Source organism: Geotrypetes seraphini, chromosome 1, assembly GCF_902459505.1.
Source record: "Geotrypetes seraphini chromosome 1, aGeoSer1.1, whole genome shotgun sequence".
In the NCBI taxonomy this organism is placed as follows: Eukaryota; Metazoa; Chordata; class Amphibia; order Gymnophiona; family Dermophiidae; genus Geotrypetes; species Geotrypetes seraphini.
Window position 1 is genome coordinate 537,046,255 of NC_047084.1, and position 18,438 is coordinate 537,064,692.

The window sequence follows — 18,438 nt, forward strand, 5'->3', positions numbered from 1 at the left end:
GTCTTGGGGGTCAATGGAGGCTTCCCTCGATGTGGTGAAGTGAACTCAGGTACACATGCGTCCTCTTCAGTATGCTCTGCTTCGGAGGTGGTCGCCCCAGAGCCTCAGTCTAGATCACCCTGTTCCTCTGAGGGGCTTGGCTCGCTGCAGTCTTTGTTGGTGGCTCCAGGCCTCCCATCTTGTTCAAGGGATGGTTCTTATCAGCCACACTAGATGATGCTTCTCACGGATGCCAGTCTTCTCGGATGGGGAGCTCAGTGTCTAGGTCACTCAGCTCAAGGCACCTGGTCTATGGAGCAGGCGTCCTGGTCGATAAATGTTCTGGAGACCAGAGCCATCCTTCTGGCACTGTTAGCCTTCCACTCCTTCTTGACGGGCAAGTCAGTCCGGGTTCTGTCAGACAATGTCACGGTGGTGGCCCATGATCAAACGTCAGGGGGGCACCAAAAGCACTCAGGTGGCAGCTCTGCTCATGGTATGGGCATAGTCACATCTTCAGGACATCTCGGCCTCTCACATAGCCAGAGTGGACAATGTTAAAGCGGGCTTCCTCAGTCGTCACGTGTTAGATCCCGGAGAGTGGTGTCTAAGCCACGTGACTTCTCAGTTGATTGTGCAGACTTGGGGTCAGCCCCTCATGGACCTGATAGCCATGGGGTCAACGCCAAATCATACCGTTTCTTCAGTCGTCACAGAGACGGTCAGACCGAGGGTCTGGATGCTCTGGTTCAACCATGGCCAACGGAAGGGCTGTTGTATGTGTTCCCAACATGGCCATTAGTGGGCAGAGTTCTTCTCCGCATTGTTCGTCATCTGGGCCTGGTGGCCCCGGATTGGCCCAGACACCTGTGGTATGCGAATCTGGTGCGGGATCTGGTGTCAGATCCTCTTCCTCTTTCACCCAATCTTCTGACTCAGGGCCCCATTTCCATGTTCGATCCAGGTCCCTTTTGTCTTATGGGGTCCTGCAGAGATTTTCCACTTCTTGGGCTTATGTGCGAGTTTGGCGTATATTTGAGGAGTGGTGTATGGCAAGAGGAGTGATCGCTTTTTGTGCTTCTCTGCCTAACATCTTAGAGTTCTTGAAGGATGACCTGGACAGAAGCCTGGCTTGGTCTTCTCTCCGGGTTCTGCTTGCGGCCCTTTCAGCCTTTCGTGGGTTATTACATGGTCAGCGTCTAACTGTCATTTCTGATGTCGTTCGCTTCTTGCGGGTGGCCAAGTTGCTCCGTTCCCTCTTGGGATTTGAATCTGGTCTTGTCCAGGCTTGTGCGCCCTCCGTTTGAGCCTTTGGGTGTCTACTCGTTGAAAGACCTTACTCTTAAGGTGGTCTTCTTGGTGGCTATTACTTCTACTAGACATGTTTCGGAGCTGCAGGTTCTCTCTTGTAGGTCTGCCTTCCTCAAGGTTTTCTAGGGAGCAGATCTCATTGAGGCCTGTTCCTTCCTTTCTGCCAAAGGTAGTTTCTCCCTTTCATGTCAATCAGTCTGTGGTCCTCCCGGTCCTGGGTAGTCGGATAGGTTCTTCTGAGCAGAAACAGTTGCGCAAATTGGATGTTGGTCGGGTCCTTCGTGTCTAATTGTGGAGGACTCAGGAGATCAGGAAATCAGATCATTTTTTTGTCCTTCTAGCGGGTCCTCATAGGCTACCATTGCGCACTGGATCAAGGAGACTATTGCTTCCACTTATCTTCTTCAGAAAAAGACTGTTCCAGAATGTCTTAAGACTCATTCCACTTGGGGTCAGGCAGCTTCTTGGGCTGAGTCTTCTTTGGTGCCTCCAGTGGATATTTGTACGGCGGTGGTCTGGTCTTCTCCACATTCCTTTGTCAAGACACTACCAGGTGGATGTTCAGGGGCGTCGGGACACGGTGTTTGGTGAGCGTGTTCTGGTGTCAGCCCTTCGGGGTCCCACCCTTGATAGGGACTGCTTTGGTACATCCCGCTTGTAAGATTAATCTTTGCTGGTCTGAAGAGTTACTAAAGAAGAAGAAATTAGGCTCTTACCTGCTAATTTACTTTCTTTTAGCCTCTCCAGACCAGCATAGGACCCCACACTGTCTATTGTGTTCTTGCGTGCAGATTTTCATTTTTCAGTCAGTTTCTAGTATTTTTCTAGGGCCGGGGAGATTAAGAACAGCAGCTGTGGCTTGGATGGTGTAGCTGATGAGCTGTGGGGACCTTTACTATTTGCATTTGTTCCTTTGCATTTTCCAACAGTGTTCCTGTTTTTATTGGTTGATACTCCTGTTCGGAGTCGTTTGTTTTCTGTATATAGTTCTTAGTTCTGCTTGGCTATTCGGCAGACTGAGGTCAGTGTTCTCCCCAGCGCTTTTCAGGCGGGCGCTCCGCCCAGCAAATTTACATTACCGCCCGGCAGTCATCTGCCGAATCCTGTTGCCACCACTGCTTAACACGCAGCCTGAAGAGCCTCTGAAAGACTCCCGCCGGACTTTAAACAAAACAAACCCCAGCAAGCGACTCGAACCCGGCTTCCCTCCGAAACCGGAAGTTACGTCGGGGGGGAGTAGGGAAGAGAAGCCGGCACGGACCATTAGAGCCCCTGAGCATGCGGGAGATAGGCCAGCCACGGAGGGAAGCTTACTTGCTCTTGCTTACTTCGGGCCTTTCTCGCTGCTGGGTCCTGCCTACTTTCTGTTTCCGCGAAGGCAGGACCCGGCAACGAGAAAGGCCCGAAGTAAGCAAGAGCAGCAAGTTGTAAGCTTCCCTCTGTGGCTGACCTTTGGGAGATAGGTCAGCGACAAAGGGAAACTTGCAACTTGCCTTAGTCTGTAGCGAATCTGCCGGGTGTGTGAGACGGGAGAAGAAATGCTGCTGTACCCAATTAGAGGGGGAGGGGGAAGAGAAATGCTGGTGCTTCTGCTGTACCCAATTGGTGGGGGGTTAAGAGAAATGCTGCTGCTGCTGCTGCTGTACCCAATAGGGGGAGAGGGAAGAGAAATGCTGCTGCACCCAATTGGGGAGAGAGAGGGAAGGAGGGAGAAGGAAGATCAGGAAAAGGAGGAAAGAGATGCAAAGACCATGGGAGGGAAGGAAAGGAGATACCATACCATGGAGTGGAAGAGAGAGATGTCAGGGCATATAGGGGGGGAAGCAGGGCCAGATTAAAGGATAGGCCCAGTAGGCACAGGCCTAGGGCCTAAAATGGTCAGGGGGCCCGCCAGTTGCTGTGCTTTGGGGCCTCACCCTTGCTGGATTCGCTGGCAGCAGCCTCATCATCATCCCGGGCGCCCCCCAAACCCGATCTCTCCCTATCCTATCTCTCCCTCCTTCCCTCATCAGTGACATGCCAGAGGGAATCACGGCAGGAGAAAGCGCTGAAGCAGCCTGCTTAGAGTAGAGCAGTGCTGTTTAGAGTCTCATGATGGGAGGGAGGGAGAGATAGGAGGGTCGTGGGGGGGGAAGAGTAGCAGTCTGCCCCGGGTGCTCGGCCTGGCGTCATGAACTTCTTCGGCTAGCAGCAGCATTTACAATTCACTGCTGTTGCCAGCTTCAGGCCTTCCTCTCTGCCGGGTCCTGCCTACTTCTGTTTCTATGAAGGCAGGACCCGACAGAGAAGAAGGCCCGAAGTTGGCAACAGCAGCGAATTGTGAAAGCTGCTGCCTGAAGAAGTTCATGACACCAGACATTGGGTGACAGAAGGAGGAAAGGGAGCAGAGGGGGAGAGACTTTCTGCACCCAACTGGAGGGAGAAAGAAGATGAGGGAGGGAATGAAACGAGATGCCAGGGATTGGAGGGAAGGGGGAAAGGAAGGAGAAAATGTTAGAGCATGGAGGGGGAGGGAGAGATGGAAGAAAAGGAAAGAAGTGAGATGCCAGAGAATCAGGGAAGGGAAGATACCAGACTGTGGGGTGTGAAGGAAAGAAAGGCGAAGAGACTTGCCAGAGCATAGGGGACGGAGTGTTGACAGAGAGAGAAAAATGGAGAGGTGGCAGAGCTGAAATCAATCATGTTCAAAGGAGAAGAGAAGGGCCACAGGATAGACAGTTTATTGAAGGAGCATAAAGAGGGAAGATGCCATATGGAATGGGAAGAGGGCGGACAGTGGATAGAAGGGGCTGATATTGCATGGAAGACAGAGCGGACAGATGCTTGCTAGAAAGAAGAGTGAAGACAAGATGATTAAAGCAGAAACGACAAAAGGTAGAAAAAAAATTTTTGTTGCTTTACCATAGAATCAAGTAGTATTGTATCTATTGATTAAAGTTTATAAATAGGAAATGGAAATAAGGCAGTTTTTGGGGACTAAACCCCTTTCCTCAGGTCAGGACAGGATACCATAACAGCAGGGATGCCCAAATGGTCGAGCGCGATCGACCAGTAGATCGCAAAGGCAATGTGAGTCGATCGCGTTGCCTTGGCAATCTTTTTCTTCCTGCCTCCCTGAGCCAGGCCAGGCACGTACAAGCACCGGACTCACAAGACTTCACCTCCGACATCAATTCTGACGTCAGAGAGGAAGTTCTGGGCCAGCCAATCACTGCCTGGCTGGCTTGGAACTTCCTCTCTGACGTAAGAATTGACATCAGAGGTGAAGTCTTGTGAGTCCGGCGCTTGTACATTCCTGGTCCGGCTCGTGGAAGCAGGGAGAAATCGGCATGGTGGCTTAGGGGGTAGGAAAAGAATCGGGGAAGTGGAGAAATTGGCACGATGGCTTGGGGGGGCAGCGGGAGAGAGACAGAAAGAAAAGGGGAGGAGCAGAAAGAAAAAAATATTGGATTTATAGTCAGAAGAAGGAAGTGCAGAGACTCATGAAATCACCAGACAAAAAGGTAGGAAAAATGATTTTATTTTCAGTTTAGTGATCAAAATGTGTCTGTTTTAAGAATTTATATCTGCTGTCTATATTTTGCACTATGGCCCCCTTTTACTAAACCGTAATAGCGATTTTTAGCGCAGGGAGCCTATGAGCATCGAGAGCAGCACAGGGCATTCAGTGCATCTCCCTGCTCTAAAAACCAGTATTGCGATTTAGTAAAAAGGAGGGGGTATATTTATCTATTTTTGTATAGTTGTTCCTGAGGTGATATTGCATAGAATCGTCTGCCTTGACCTCTTTGAAAATCCGCGGAATATAAATGATAATTAACATTTTCTCTGCGTACAGTGTGCTTTGTGGGTTTTTTTAAATTTTATTATTGGTAGACCATTTTGACTTGGTCATTTTAAAAATAGCTCGCAAGCCCAAAAAGTGTGGGCACCCCTGCTGTAGAGCCATTTCTTGTATGACTGGATGAGCTATATTTATTTTTTTTTTTAGTTGCTTAAATTCATGCAGAAATAAATGGCTAGATTGAACCTAATGACTTCATTAATGCCTTTCCCTTTTTTAAACCTCTATACCATTTGAAAGAGGGCAAATACTTCTTAAATTTAGTAAAAATATTCTGGCGCAAGTGTCAAACCTTAAAAAAGGAAGTCATATTGAGCATTGGAAAATAATAATAATAATTAACTAATAAAAATAGTATACATTTAGGGCTCCTTTTACTAAGTTACGATAGTGGTTTTAGTGTGCGCTTAGCGAGTGGAGGAATTGCCATGCGCGCTAGATGCTAACGCCAGCATTGAGTTGGCGCTAGTTTTCCGACGTAGCACAGGGGTTTGTGCGCGCTAAAAATGCTAGCGCATCTTAGTAAAAGAGGGGGTTAATTTTCCCCACCACCAAATTTCCCCATCCCGTTCCACCCGGCTACTTTTTCATGCCACCCGGCTGGAAAAAATTTCTGGGGAGAACACTGGAGGTAATTAGGGAGGGGTCACATGATATGTACAGTTCCAAAGTTTTGGCTCACTCTCCACCCACTGGTCATGATGAGATATATACCCGCTTGTAAGATTAACCTATGCTGGTCTGGAGAGGCTAAAAGAAAGTAAATTAGCAGGTAAGAACCTAATTTCTCCTTCTTTACTGACTGTATCAGTTAGTATTAAGAGGTATGAATATAAACCCTTTCCTATTTTAGTTATTTTTTTCTTGTTTTAATTATTGCAAACTGCATTGATCCATTTTAGAAAAAGCAATATAGCAAGTGACTGAACAAACAAACTTGCCTTAACAAAGCCATCCATGAATAAGTGTGCAGGAACACCTATTATTAAAATGATGCTCGCCAGAAGGAAGTTGTAAAGTATGGGAGGCTGTTCTGGTGCCAGAAGGTGCATCTTATACATCTATAATTCCATGCCAAACTCTGAGTCACACACTATTTGAATCCTATACTTGTTCGGCTTACAAATATACAATACACTTTTTATTTGTATACTGCTAATACCTCTTCGAAGTTCACAGCGGTTCACAAACAATAAAGCATCAAATATTAGATGCTTAGAAAATATGAACAAATAAAAACCATTTACCTGTTTCAAATGTATCCTGAAGTCTTCTTGGATGCAGTCTTTTTTCAGATTTCTATTTTAAAAATTTTTTAAAATAATCGTTATTATTTTGCATTTTAATATAATAAACAGCCCAAATACCATTAGCCCCATTCTTAAAACAGTACTTGTATCCCTCAAGGGCCTCTCATGCCTTTTCTTTTTAAAGAGTAAGATGTTTCTATACCGTGAGAAAAAAATTAAGGATTCTGATCTGAGTCTTCTGAATAGAATAAGCAAATCTCTATACTGTACCTGTTTTCTAGCAATCTTATCTCAACATGAGGTTTTACTATGCTACTATCAATTTAACATGATAGCATGATCAGATATGCTAGTTTTTCTTAATAATGGCACCATCTAGGGGCAGAAAGACAGAAGTAGCCAACCAGCTCAATTTGTAGTAGGACTAGGAAGTGGCGACAATGGAGAAAAAAAGCAGCCACAAACCAGGCCTGCTACCTCCACTCAGTTATGGTAATCCCTGAAAAGGGAACAAAAATCAGAATAGCAAAAGAAGAAAGAGGGGATTTTATGATAAAGTAGCATGGTTGCTGTGTTAGTCCACTTGAAATTAAACAAAAAAAGGCAACATCCTATTTTTTCTTTTTTTGGACTAAAAATACATTTTTTTTTTTTTTTTTACTAGTTTCAAAGACCAGAACTTTCTTCCACAGATGGTCAAATAATGTATTAAGTTAGTCCAGCACACAAAAGATAGCATTTTTAAAATTAATTTTATAACATGGTGCTTAATCTTACATATGTATTCTGGATTTCAAGTAATTTTTTTAAATGCTCTATTCTTATGATTGAGATACACTTAGGAAATATAACATTTGGCCTTTATCTGCTATCATTTCTATGTAACACATAAGATGAAATCTTTTATAGCATAATACTTTTGTTTCTTATATGTTAACTGCCCAAGAAGCCATTTCACTAGACTCATTTGCATACGTTAATAGTGGAACAACTTTATAATCAATATCTTCCAGAGGATATATTTGTGTTTATTTATACAGCTATAACACATACTTTAACCTAAGTATAGTCAGCCTGTACAATTTTGAGAGTGCTGAAAGCAAGTCATCAGGAGCTAGGCATCCTCCCTTTTGTGTGAGGTATATAGAAAAGTTCTAGGAGACCAGATGGGTTTCTGGATGTTCTAGACAGCTTTGTTCCTGCTTTGGAGGAGTGATAAGAGGTAGAAGATGAATTCAAGCCGATGACAAAAGATTAACACAACAAAACCATCCAGATGGATTGGGGAGGTTAATAACATCACAGCATTAGTGATCAAAGTCAGCATATTTGCCTTTTCATTGCTCCTTCCTACTCTCCTCCCTCTTTGTTCATTTTCTCACAACTTTGTGACCTTAACGTGAACAGTATTTGTCTAGCATGTGGATAAAGTTGCAATTTAAGTGTGGATTTTATAAAATTCAAGGTATATGCATACACTGACACCTGCTCTCAAGCAGGTATAATGTTGGCACCTGCAATCTAGGTGTAAATTTTGCAGGATGTGTGCTAGTTCTTTATAAGAACACAAATGAAAGAACAGGCACTTTTCTACTCTACTAACCTAGGTGCCCTGTTAAAAAAGGGCAAATCAACAACTATGCGTCCCCATATAGGTGTAACCCGAGGATACAAGGTAGGAGCCTAGTTGAAAATTTTATAAATGCTGCTCAACATTTGTAAAAAAAAAAAAAAAAAAAACCAACAAACCACAGCGCTTGATGGCATTGAGAAGGAGGGATTGAGCCTCCTGGAGTAGAAGAGAGGACTGCGTCGGATTTAAAGCAGACTCTCTTGGAGGATGATCTGGTGGAAGGGTGTGAAAATGAAGAATATACTCTTGATGAATGATGTTGAGGTCCCAAAGATCCAATGTAATGAGCTCCCAGCGAATGATGTAAATCTGAAGACATCCCCCTATGGGCTGAGGCAGAGAAAGTAGCAGAGGAATGCTGGCTATGCTCTGAAGGAGCACGTCAAAAAGGCTGTGCAGGTTTTTGAGGAGCAGCCGGTTGTTTAGGTTCTTGACGGGGCTGTTGTCACTGTCTATGAGGCTGGGGAGGTGCCTGAGGAGTAGGCTTGGCAGCATATCTGCATTGGTAAGCAGAAGCGGGCTTAAAAGGTTGAGCAAGTGGAGGCTTCTTTTTGGGCTTAACCAGCAAATCCCATCTGGTTTCATGAGCCTACAGCTTTTGGGTAGCAGTGGCAGTGGAGACTCCAAAAAGCTCATCACCAAGGCATGGAGCATTGGCCAGACGGTCTTGGTGGTTAACGTCAAGGTCCGAAATATGCAACCATGGCAGACGTCTCATTGCCATCAACATAGCTGCTGCTCAAGATGAGAGTTCGAAAGTGTCAAACAGATCTCACCATGAACTTTCGAAGTTATAGAGAGGTAGATACCAGAGATTGAAATTTATTGGCTTTATGTGAAGGCACATATTGCTGAAATGATGAAATTTGTTTAAGAAGATACTTCATGTAACAGGAAAAGTAAAAGGTATAATTGGATGCTCTGTTTGCCAATATTGAGTTTTGATACAGACATCTGCCAAATTTGTCTGTTGTTCTACCCTCTCTACCAGGAGGAATGGACGCATACACACTTGCCCCAGAGGATTTCTTTAAAGTGGATTGAACCACGAGAGACTCATGGGGCAATTGTGGCTTATCAAAGCCAGGCAAGGGTACCACCTTATAAAGAGATTCCAAATGTTCAGGAGCCACTGGCACAGAGAGAGGAGTTTCAAGGTTTTTATAGAAAGTTTCTCTCAGAATGGCATGGAGTGGAAGCTTTAACATTACCTTAGGAGGAAGATCGTAATCAAGTTTTTCCAAATACTCTTTACTGTATTTGGAATCAGCCTTCAAAGAAACATCCAGATCATATGCCATCTGTCTCAAAAATTTGGAAAGGAGAAATTAGGTTCTTACCTACTAATTTTCTTTCTGTTAGCATGTAGACTGGTATAATCCTTACGAATGAATAATATGCCTCACTGCTACCAGCAGGTGGAGACTGAGATCAAACTTGTATATCAATATAGCATGCCCCTCTTGCTACTCCAGTTTTCCTCAGTCTCTGGTAGCAGGTAGTAAGGCTTTTCAGCTCCCCTCTTAGCACTGCTGGAACTTTTGTTTGTGGACTCCTGTTCCCTTTTTTGTGCAAGATAGAGCTTGGGCGGGTTCTATTTAGGGATCTGTCTGATCTTGGGGGTGTTAACCCCGACAGGTCTCGTGCTGGGTCCCTCCCCCTACCTTCCTCCACCTCCCCATATTTTTGTAGTGGGCCTCAGCAGGCGGCCTGGCCCCTTGGTTGGTCAGCCCTCCAGCTTTGAGAGCCATGGAGTCTGTTCTGACTAAGTAAAAAGAAATAACAAAAAAATCCTTAGGTGTGCTGGTCTAAAGGGCTCATTTCCCTTTATAACTGCCTTTTTTTCTTGGTTTTTTCTCAACTAACCAGCACTTTCTTTACAGCTAGGGCGGTTTTCAACACAATGAGCTCTTTTAAAGGGAAAAAGTGCTCCTTGTGCTCCAGGCGCGAGGTATTCATGGCCGGCCTGTGCAAGCGTTGTACAGGCCGGAGCGATGGGGAAGCCTCTTTGGCAGTGGATGCTGGCTGCCAGGGCACCCCGCCGCATGTGCCTCACAGTTCAGCTTCGGATCATGGGGAAGCTCAGGCTTCCCCCAATGCCCACACGGGCACCGCCAATGGTCATGGAACACAGGATTCCCTTACCGCCGGTTCGGCTGAGGATTCCCTTTTCGCATCAGTCAGTTCCTCAGCCTCAGTGTCAGAAAAGTCCCAAGCTTTTCAGACACAACAGGCCGCAGGAGCTCCGATTTTGGCGGTTTTAGATCCAATTTCAGCAGGAACCTCCTCATTCATTTCAGTTACATCAGGTGACCTTCCCCCTGTTCTGGAAATACAGGGGCAAGGTATGTCAGAGTTCCCCCTGAATTTATGTTAGCACTTTGTAAAGCTTATGTGCTGGCGGCAGGAGGTTCTTTGTCCACTCCGGGGGTCTCGGGGGGGGTACCCTCGACTTCTTCCCTGGTACGACTCCACATAGCAGCGGTTTTGCCTCCCTCTACTCCTCTCTCATCAAAATGCCTGAGGGTCTCTTGGGATAAGGATTTTTTCCCAGAGGAGCAAGAGGTGATTGATGAGGACCTTGGCCCTTGGGGAGAATTCCAGGATTCTCTTGGGGGGCTGGATTCCGCCGGCAAGGGGTTCAAGCACCCCCCAGCCGGCGAAGATGCGTCTGTGGTACGCATTTTTCAGTGGGAAGAGCTCCAAGAGTTAATCCTTCAGGTCTTCTCAGTTTTGCATTTTGAGGACACCGTTTCGGAGCCCCTGCTTATGGTGGATCCCTTTCTTAAGGGGATTCACTCTTTTCCTATGCATCAGGATATTCGGGACATCATGCTTGCACAGTGGCAGGTGCCAGAAGCCCCTTTTCACTTTGCATGCTCCATGGCCCGCCTGTATCCCATTTCGGAAGGGGATAGGGATACTCTGAAGTTGCCTGTAGTGGATTCGGTGGTCTCGGCCATCTCTAAGTGGCAAACCGTGCCTGTTGAGGGCAGTGCAGCTTTGAAGGACCCAGAGAAGCATAAGTTGGAGTCCCTCCTTAAACAGAGTTTTGATGCGACAGCTCTGTCGGTCCAGGTAACTATGTGTGGCGGGGTCTCCAAATGTTTAGATTTACAGGAGACTTTGCCTGACCGTGCCGGAGGAGCCTCACGAGATGTAGCCGAGGAGGATCAGTGCCAAAGGGAATGCTCGAGTCCTGCATCGAGGATGTCTGCACCGGTAGAGTAGCAGTGAGAAGAGTGGTCGGTGCCATGAGCAACTCAGACCGGACTGGCTCCTGGAGAGTCGGTACCGTGCTTGCCAAAATGTGAGCCGGCACCAAGAGGGTAAAGTGCTCTCCTAACTCCTCCTGAAGCAAGTTATCAATCTTCTGCTTAAGGGAAAGTACCGGTACCGTTTGCTTCTTTTTGGCCGGTACAGATGGCTGGTCAAAATAGTCCGGGGATGATGAGGTCGAAGAGGAGGCACTTACCGATATCGGAGCAGTGCATTTGCAGGACTTATGTGAGGTCGGCAAGACTAGACTCACTGTAGCTTGGACCTGCTTCCCGAAAGGGGTAATGGAAGGCTTCTTAGCCAGCTTACCTAGAGACATGGTGAATTAAAAGTTGGTGGATCTACCCTCGGTGTCATCTTGGTCAGCGTGGATGGTGCCGGAGGTGAAATGGGCTCCGCTTCCATTGTGGCATCGAAGAGCTGTTTTTGTTGAAGCAACTGATTCTTGAGAGTGCACTTCTGAAGGGAAGAGCAGCAGCAGCAGGAGTCGGGATAGTGCTCAGGTCCCAGACACTGCAAAGCATCAGCGGTGAGGGTCGGAGATAGAGATGGCCCAAGCACAGCAACCGCACTTTCTGAAACCTGTCGGCAGGTGGGATATGGATGGGAAGACAGCCGTTGAGAAATCAAACTCGAAGGCGAAAAGAGTCCATAAGGCCCTGCTGGGCCAAAGCCTGTGACGGCAAAGAAAAAAGGAAAAAAATTTTTATATGATAAAAAAAAGAAAGAACTGTCACAAAAAAAGTCACAATCCGCAAGAGCAGGAAGGCGAGAGAAAAAAATTTAACAGGTGTTGAAAAACGCTTCTTTCTAGCTCCACGGAAACTAGAAAACTGAGGGGACTGCGCGCCTCCATCAAGCGGGAAGGCACTCGTGCATGTGCGGTGCGGGCTATTCGCAAACTTTCTTAACTTAAAGTTGTGATTCACTTTTCAAGTGTCCGTACCGGGGCTCCGTCGGTGATGTCACCCATGTATTAGAATATGCTCCCTACTTGTCCTGGGATAATACAATAATCTAGGTGTGCCAACTTATGCCTGCCACTGACATGGGTGTGCCAATGCTGACCTTGCGCTAATATTCTGTAATGGAATCATAGCACTAAGATGCTGATAACACTTTGGCACCAAGCACCCAGCACTGGAGCACCTAGACTGAAGGGCCAATTTATAGAACTGCCCTTGTTATATGACTAAATGGAAACTCCTATGTCCCGCCCATATGTACATCCCCCCTTTGCAAATATGGTTATGCAAGACAGGTGCACATATACAGAATAGTACTTAAGCCAGCGGTCTCCATCCCTTTTCATGTAAAAAGCCAAAGTGTGAATGAGTCAGATCTAATGGCCACCAAAAGATTTGAAGAGCATTTCAGCCAACAGTTTGAAGACCCCAATGGAGGACTTTTGGGCTGCACATTAGAGACCACTGACTTAAGCGAATACTGGCATTGGGCATGCATATTTTCACACGTGTGCATATATGCTAGTGTGTAATGCGCACACAAATGTTAGTGCCTGTTTTATAGAAATTGTCCTCTTAATGCCAGATACAGTGTGTTCTATTGTATAGAAACAGGTCAATATGAAAATTTACTTTCCATAGTATTCTAGATTTACCAAACAGTTGTTTTTGTGACCTACTGATTATCTTCATATCATTTGTACAACCTATGCTCAGCCAACAGTGAAAAACAAAGAGTCTTAAATAAGTCAAATAATCACTCCTGCACAGCACATCTTACCAAAATATGGTTCTGGGGCTTAGCCTGTAGACTCTGGGCCCCATTAGATTTCTTCTTTTGGGTTGGAGAGTCTTGACATTGCTTTTTACCATTACTCCTCTGGCTCTGATTTTGTTGGACAAGAAAAAAACAAACCTTTAAACACCCTTACTGACATCTGAAAAATGCTTCTTTGAACACAAAAATTTACCCTTCAAAGCTACATAAGCTAGAAATAAGTGTATGCTTTACCCTGAAACCCAGAAAAACAACCTATAGCCAGAGAAGCAAAAATTGCAATTATTGCCTACATCAGGTTAAATAACCCACAGGTCCATTCCAATAGCATAGCCAGAAATCCAGTGGGGTAGTGGGGGGAGGAGCCAAACATTTCCTTTCATTTCTTCTCTCCCCCTTCCCCCAACCTGCTCATATGCCAGAAGCCCTCACCTATGTTGCCTCAGCAGCAAAGAAGCCAGCAGGACTCTACAGCATTAGACTGTATCAGAAGAGACACCTCCTCTGGTAACAAAATTGACAGAGGGAAGTGACATATTATAGAATTACCTTTTTAAAAAAAAAAAGATATCATGCATCACTAAGAGGCAAAAGTTAGTGGTGGCTGTTGATTCCCTCCTGAGGAGTACAGAAGCATTTCATCTGCAGCCCAGACATGATGTCTCGAGAGGTATGCTGCCCGTCTGCCAAAATTTGAAATGTTATGGAGAGCTTGTTGAGACTTATCAAGCCTAATGACTATCATCCAATGCCGCTCATTCACATGGTCACAAATGATGCTGCTAGATACCCCTCCAAATGTATCAAAAGTGACTTCATGGTGGCACTAAAAATGCACCTGTTCTCACTGTAGCCCGGGACTTAAGCTCTAAATTATTCGATTCATGATGTTTCTGTTTTGAATCCTTATGCAGATTTTACGATTGTAAAATCCATACACTCCAAACCCACCCCCCAGGCCTGCCCATCTCCGCCCCAGTCCTGCCCGCTTTGGTCAGGCAGAAGGCAATCCACGCATGTGTGGATGCCAAATGATGATGTCACACGCATGCTCGTGTGTGCGTGACATCATCATGTGGCATCTGAGCATGCTTAGATTGCCTCCTGCCCAACGCGATTGAGAGGAGGCTTTTCAAAGCCCAAAGTGCCGGGTTTTGAAAAGCCGTCCTGACCCCCGGACATGTCCAGGGAAATCCGGATGTCTGGTTACCCTACTTACTAATCTTATGTAAGCTGACATGATACCTAGTAGACAATTGTGGGGTATAAAAAACGATGTGTTATGGTTTAGGACCTGAACCTTGAGAGATGAAACCACCAGGACCTTTTCAAGACTGGCTTGCCAAGATCTCCACAATCTGCTTCCTGATCTTCTGTTTGCATGGTTTGGGAAGAAAAATATCGCCCTGAGCCTTGTCAAAGCATACTCCCAGATATTCCAAGCATTGAGTCGGTTGAAGGTGCCTCTTTTGGAAGTTGACTATCCAATCCAGGCTATGGAGGTGGCTAACCACCTGTTGAACCATGTGCTCACCATCCTCTAGAGAGGAGGCCCTGATCAGCCAATCATCTAGGTAAGGATGCACCTGGATATCCATCCTGTGTAGGTGTGCTGCTGCAACTACCATCACCTTGATAAAGGTTCAAGGAGCTCTGGTCAAACTGAAAGGAAATGCTACAAACTGGAAGTGACATTGAAGAATGTGGAATCTCAGATATTTCCTGTGATCCAGGAAAATGGAGATATGAAGATACGCCTCCGTCAGATCCAGCGAGGCAAGGAATTCTCCTGGAGCCACCGCTGCTGTAATGGAGCGGACCATCTCCATGTGAAAGCAGGGAACCTTCAGGACCTTGTTTACTGACTTCAAGACCAGACTGGGCCTCCAATCTTCTGTGCCTTTCTTGGGCAGTATCTGCCTAAACTCAATTATTTTTTGGGAACTGGTTCTATGGCATGAATGTCTAAAAGCTGTTGCACTGCCGCTTGGACTCTGGCCTCCTTCTCCAGCTGGGGAGTCAAAGAACAGATCCGTAGGGGGCCGAGAAAACTTGAACTTGTCTCCCCTCCCAAATAATTTCCAGAACTAAATGGTCAGACTAAATATTTTCCCACTGTAGCCAGAAAGCTGACAGCCACCCATCAACATGAGGAGGGGCAGAAATCTCCCTGGCATCATTCCTGCTTCTTGGAGGACAAGCCACTGCAGGAACCCATGGATTGTTAACGTCTGTAACTGCCAAATCTCTGTCTGTACCTCTGAGAGGGCCTCTGAGATGAGTAACCGGAAGAAAATTCGCAAAATCTTCTAGAGGCACGAAAACTGCCTTTGCCATCCCTGGCCAAATGACTGCCCCTGCTGTCTAGGAGGGATTTGGGACAATGATTTGGCCATGAATTTGTCCATTCCATTGCCACAAAGCATTTGCCCCCCTTGAAGGGTAATTTGCTGAGAGTGGCCTTGGAAGCTGAATCGTGTGCCCACTGCCTGATCCAGAGCATGTAATAGGCAGAAATGGAGTAAGCTGAAGCCTTCCCCAGAACTCTGTTATAGAGAGCATCAGCCACATAATCCACTGCCTCCTTAACCATGTGGGGACAGGTGTGCCCCAGTTCAGGGGGATTAGTCTGTAGTCTGGTATGACAGGCCCATGCCATAAAAGAGGCAGCTGCTGTAGCTTTGATACCCAAAACCAGTATTTAAAACCATCTTTTAAGGACCACATCTACTTTGCGGTCCTGTGCATCCTTCAGCATCACTCCACCCTCACTAGGCAGGGAGGTATGCTTGGTCACTTGCACTACTGCGGAATCCACCTTCGGCTGTACAAACAGCTACTGGAAGTCCGGAGCCATAGGAGAGAACCTAGACATAGCTTTGGCTACCTTCAGAAAGCCTTCATATGACTTCCACTGGTCAGTGACTAAGGAGGTGATGTCTGGATGAGCAGGAAAAAAGGCTGTCTTGTGAATTATTGCCACACATGAAGGAGCACTGAGAGGTGGAAGGCTGTTGGGCATTGAGCTTCAATGTAGAGAGGATGTCAGAAATGGCATATGAAATAGAAGCCGATTTGAAAAGGCGACTCAACTGAGGGATCATCACAGTGATCCACTGCCATTCCTGCCTCTTATCGGACCCCGTCAGGGATCCCAAATCATCCATAGACAAAGAAGAGCCAAATGATAATAAAGGCATGGAAAGAAACTTCCAATCTTCCCAGTTCTGCTCTGAAGGTTCATGGCATGAGGCAGACATACCTGCTTGGGAGAAGGATACCCCAGAGGAAGAGCCGGCGTGTCTATAGGTAGTGCAGCGTTTCCCAGTACTGTTAAGTAGGGTTTCCATAAAAGGCTGACAAAATCAGAAAAGCCTTGCATCGGAGAACCCGAGGCTCCTTGTACGACCCCAGACTGGAGAATTGGAGTCTCTTCTGCCACCACGCGCTTGTGTTTCACCCCTTCACTGCTCATGCCTTCTAAGTAGGATCTCTTCACCGTAGACAAGACTTTCCAGGATTTTGGGGGTTCCAAAGCCATGGAGAACTGAATAAGGGCCTAGACCAAAGCTTGTTTAGTCAAAATGTCCACTTCCTTTTTATTTGAAATATTAGAGCGATGCTCAAACACTCTTGTCTTAAAATTTCTTGAAGTTTGGCCAATATAAGTAAGTCCACAAGGGCAAATTGCATTTTCAAGAAATCGTAACTTACAAGAAAAGTTATGCAAAAGTGATGTATGGACTTCAATCTAGGATCGGGGTGGTGGGACATTTTAAATGTGGAAAGTGTGCAGCATGTGAGAACATGGTTGAAGGTTCTACTGTGTATTTGCCTGGTAGAGCCCCTATTTGTTTGAAAACTTTGACAACTTGTGAGACAAAAGGGGTGATCTATTGATTAATTTGCCCTTGTTGACTTACTTACATTGGCCAAACTTCAAGAAATTTTAAGACAAGGGTGTTTGAGCATCGCTCTAATATTTCAAATAAAAAGAAGTGGACGTTTTGACTAAACATTGTGTCCAAAAGAAGCATCTATTTTCAGAGTTTAAATGTGTGGTATTGGATCACATTCCAACTACTGAAAGAATAATAATAATAATAATAATAACAGTTTATATACCGCAGGACCGTGAAGTTCTATGCAGATTACAAAGATTAAAAGATGGTACAAATTGATTGAACTTAACAGGGTGGAAAGAAGGGGGGAACATCAGACATAAATTACATCAATGTGAACAACGGTGGATTTATTTTCAGAATACTATTTGGTCACTTGGCTTGAATCAGAAGATTGAATAGTGTGCTTTCTTTTGATTTTTGACTTTTTTGCTCAGCTGGTTTTTTGTTTCTTTTGTCCTTTTATATAAAGTTTGTTTGATTTTCTGGCAGTTTGCCACTCTACCCAGAATAGGTATTCCCGGAAGTAGTTCTGTTGCCCTCTATTTCTGCACTATGCTTTCTTTTGCCATTGTGCATGTTAAAACTTGAGCATTATGTGCTCAGCTGTTACCCAGATGGACGTGGACCTTGAAGTTTGAATCCCTGAATAAACCATTTCATCATTGGTGAAACAAGATCTTGTAGGAGGAAGAACGCTTGGCCTGTCGCCGTGTTTCGAACGTCACTTAAAAGGAGTGCTATAGCTCAGAGTTATGGCGCCAGAGCTAAGTTTTTTTCTTTTTTCTATCTTTCATCTGATTTTGGATGCCTTAAATTTTGGGCTTTTTTGAAATAATAATGTGATTAAGAGTTATAAAATTGAAAAAATTTTAAAAAAATTAGCTTTTTCTACTGTGCACAGTAGTGGGTTCTATATTTCTCCAAGATCCTGACATTCTTTTGTGGGGTGAGGTTTTTTGCCAATGACAAAAACAACATGAGCTTTAAAATCATCAATGATTGCTACGTGCCACCTGTTTTATTTGAATGTTAGATCTGAGAAATTGAGTCCACTGCTGGTGGGTGACATTTCTGCTAATTATTTATTCTACTGTCACTACGATTCATTGATTGAGAGACATTTAAATATCTGTGTGGCATAAATGTGCATAAAGTGAGTCTGTTTCAACTGAATGGAATCTCTGGAATAAGTGGAATAGTAAAATGAAGGTAAAAGAAGCAACCTCAGAAAATAGTTTTTCATGGAAAGGGTGGTGAATGAGTGGATCAGCCTCCTGGTGGAGGTGATAGAGGCAAAAAATGTATCTGAATTCAAGAATGCTTGGAACAAGTACACTGAATCTCTAAGAGAAAGGAAAGGATAGTAGATGGCACGGATAAGCAGACTATGTAGATAAGCCATATGGTCTATATCTGCCTTTGTTTTGCTATATTTATCTGATAAAGTCTCTGGTCTTCAAAACCTCATGCCTCATATTTGGTTAGTTTATAATA

The 18,438-nt window shown here is 45.2% G+C and overlaps 1 protein-coding gene across 6 annotated transcripts in view; it reads right to left on the reverse strand.

Moving 5' to 3' along the window:
• The window catches only part of DCP2 (decapping mRNA 2), a 95,654-nt gene that overhangs the window by 12,050 nt on the left and 65,166 nt on the right, over nucleotides 1-18,438 (reverse strand). For all 6 annotated transcript variants that reach the window (XM_033929095.1, XM_033929096.1, XM_033929094.1 and 3 more), the window contains 2 exons: nucleotides 13,043-13,147; nucleotides 6,382-6,433 (listed from right to left, as the gene is read on the reverse strand). In XM_033929095.1, the coding sequence (XP_033784986.1) occupies nucleotides 6,382-6,433; nucleotides 13,043-13,147 (157 nt within the window). The remainder of the gene's footprint in view (nucleotides 1-6,381; nucleotides 6,434-13,042; nucleotides 13,148-18,438) is intronic.